Below are 1902 nucleotides of genomic sequence, written 5' to 3'. Positions count from 1 at the left end.
AATGTCAAAATCCTTGGATCTCCGATTTTTGATGATGGATCGCTGATTGTCTATGGTATCGAGAACTTTTTCGATCCAAAATTTACCATACCGGATACTCCACTACAAAGCCCTAGCTTCGATCATTGTACTGCATCGTTTGGAGGTTATAGTAATTTCTGGTTTCACAATGCTGCTAACGTGTTGATATCTAGAGGATACTCTGTGATGGCTTCATTTCTCAATCTGCAATTGGTAGGATTTCTCAATCAACCTACATTGACTGTTTTCTCCCCTGTTGATGAAGTGATGATTGATTATTCTGGACGGTTTCCCGATTATTCATCTCTGTTTCTCCGGCATGTGTTGCCTTGTAAGATTTCGTTTAGTGATCTCATTAATGTCAATGACGGAACCAGTTTTGATACATATTTAGACGGATTCAAGATCAAACTTAATAGAAATTGGTGGTGCAATTCACCTTCAATTACATTCCCGGACATGTATAACAGTGATTGGTTTGTGATTCATGGAATTCGCGAGGTTCTTTCACTGCCATGCTACTACTGTTTGGTATAATGTATCTTCGAGACCGACAAATATGAGAGTTCAAAAAGGAAGGAGAAAGTTCAGAGAGACACTGTCCGTGTTCTCTTGGTTATCAAAATTATGTTACAATGAACCATAAGGTGGTGCGTGATTAATTAGAGTTTGGTTCTAAAGGTCAAAAGTATCAGGAGGTCTCAAGTTTAAATTCATGGAGCAATAAAAACCCCTTTGTGGCCACGGAGGTTCAAATGCGATGACTTCGGGATATCTATAAAGGATGTGGTCGTTCTGAGATTAGTCGGCTCGCATAACGAGTTGAAAATCCAGGTTAATAAAAAAAAAATGTTATAATGTTGTGTAGGAATTTAATTTCCGATGCAAATTATGATTTTATTTGCTAAATAATTATGGTGTTTGAATTCATATTTTAATAATTAAAATGTCACAAACAACAGCTAAAATATCAACTTTTTTGTTATTAGAAATGTGTTTCTTTTGTCCTTTTAAATCCCTTATTTGCATCTTTGTCCACCCAAATTTAGATAATTACATAGAGCACAGATTCTTCAGTTTGGTATTATGAAACATACATTTTTTTTTTCATTTGAGTAATATTACCAATATGATTTATGCCCGAAAAAAAAGGCTTGTTAGACTTAAATAATTAAAAAATATTTAATTTTGTTACTACTTATTTCAATATGAATCACTTATTTTTAATCATTATATAATGTAATGTTATATTTGAGTAATTTTTAATATTTACAGTCTACTAATCAACATCTGACAGTTTATCAGTTATGTTTTTTTATCAAACTTGATTAATCTATCGTCCAACTGTTTTTTTTAAGTCATTTCTAATAGTGTGTCAATAAATTTAAAAAATTCTTTTTTCCAACTATTTTCAATTATGTCTTTTAAAAATTTTCAATTAATCTTTAATCTCGTTTTTAAGATCATTTTATATTGTTGAATAACTTTTTTTTTATCGATTGACAGGTAATTATTACCCGCGACTGGTTTATTAGTTTCTTTGGCATCAGAATCAAAATCATCCTCCTTAAAATGTACCACCACATCTATTGGTTTTCATATTGAATCTGTCGAAATAACTGGTTCCGTCGTCAACATTAATGATTTATTACATCTCTCTAGCAAATAATCCAACATTACTTCTTCTGAAGGGGAGAAATCATCGGTTCTATCGACGTTGTTTAGTGTTAACCAATAAGATTAAGAAGCTGGTGGAGAAGATGGTGGGAATTTTGGTGCAGAATGGAAGCAAACGGATGCCGAACTGGGAGAAGGCTAAGTGGAAGAAGTGGATTTGGAGGATGGTGAGAGAATGTTGGTTGGAGACAGAGAAAGAAGGGT

The 1902-nt window shown here is 33.1% G+C and overlaps 1 protein-coding gene across 1 annotated transcript in view; it reads left to right on the top strand.

Moving 5' to 3' along the window:
* The first annotated feature begins 1781 nt into the window (after positions 1-1781).
* Positions 1782-1902, top strand: part of LOC112524334 (putative fasciclin-like arabinogalactan protein 20) — a 1843-nt gene continuing 1722 nt past the window's right edge. Inside the window, exon 1 of the mRNA XM_025134116.1 lies at positions 1782-1865. Coding sequence (XP_024989884.1) covers positions 1782-1865 — 84 coding nt within the window. The remainder of the gene's footprint in view (positions 1866-1902) is intronic.

The sequence above is a fragment of the Cynara cardunculus genome (genome assembly GCF_001531365.2).
Source record: "Cynara cardunculus var. scolymus isolate 2C chromosome LG 13, CcrdV1, whole genome shotgun sequence".
NCBI classification, from domain to species: Eukaryota; Viridiplantae; Streptophyta; class Magnoliopsida; order Asterales; family Asteraceae; genus Cynara; species Cynara cardunculus.
Note: the sequence above shows the minus strand (reverse complement) of the source record. Positions and strands in the feature narration are given on the sequence as shown.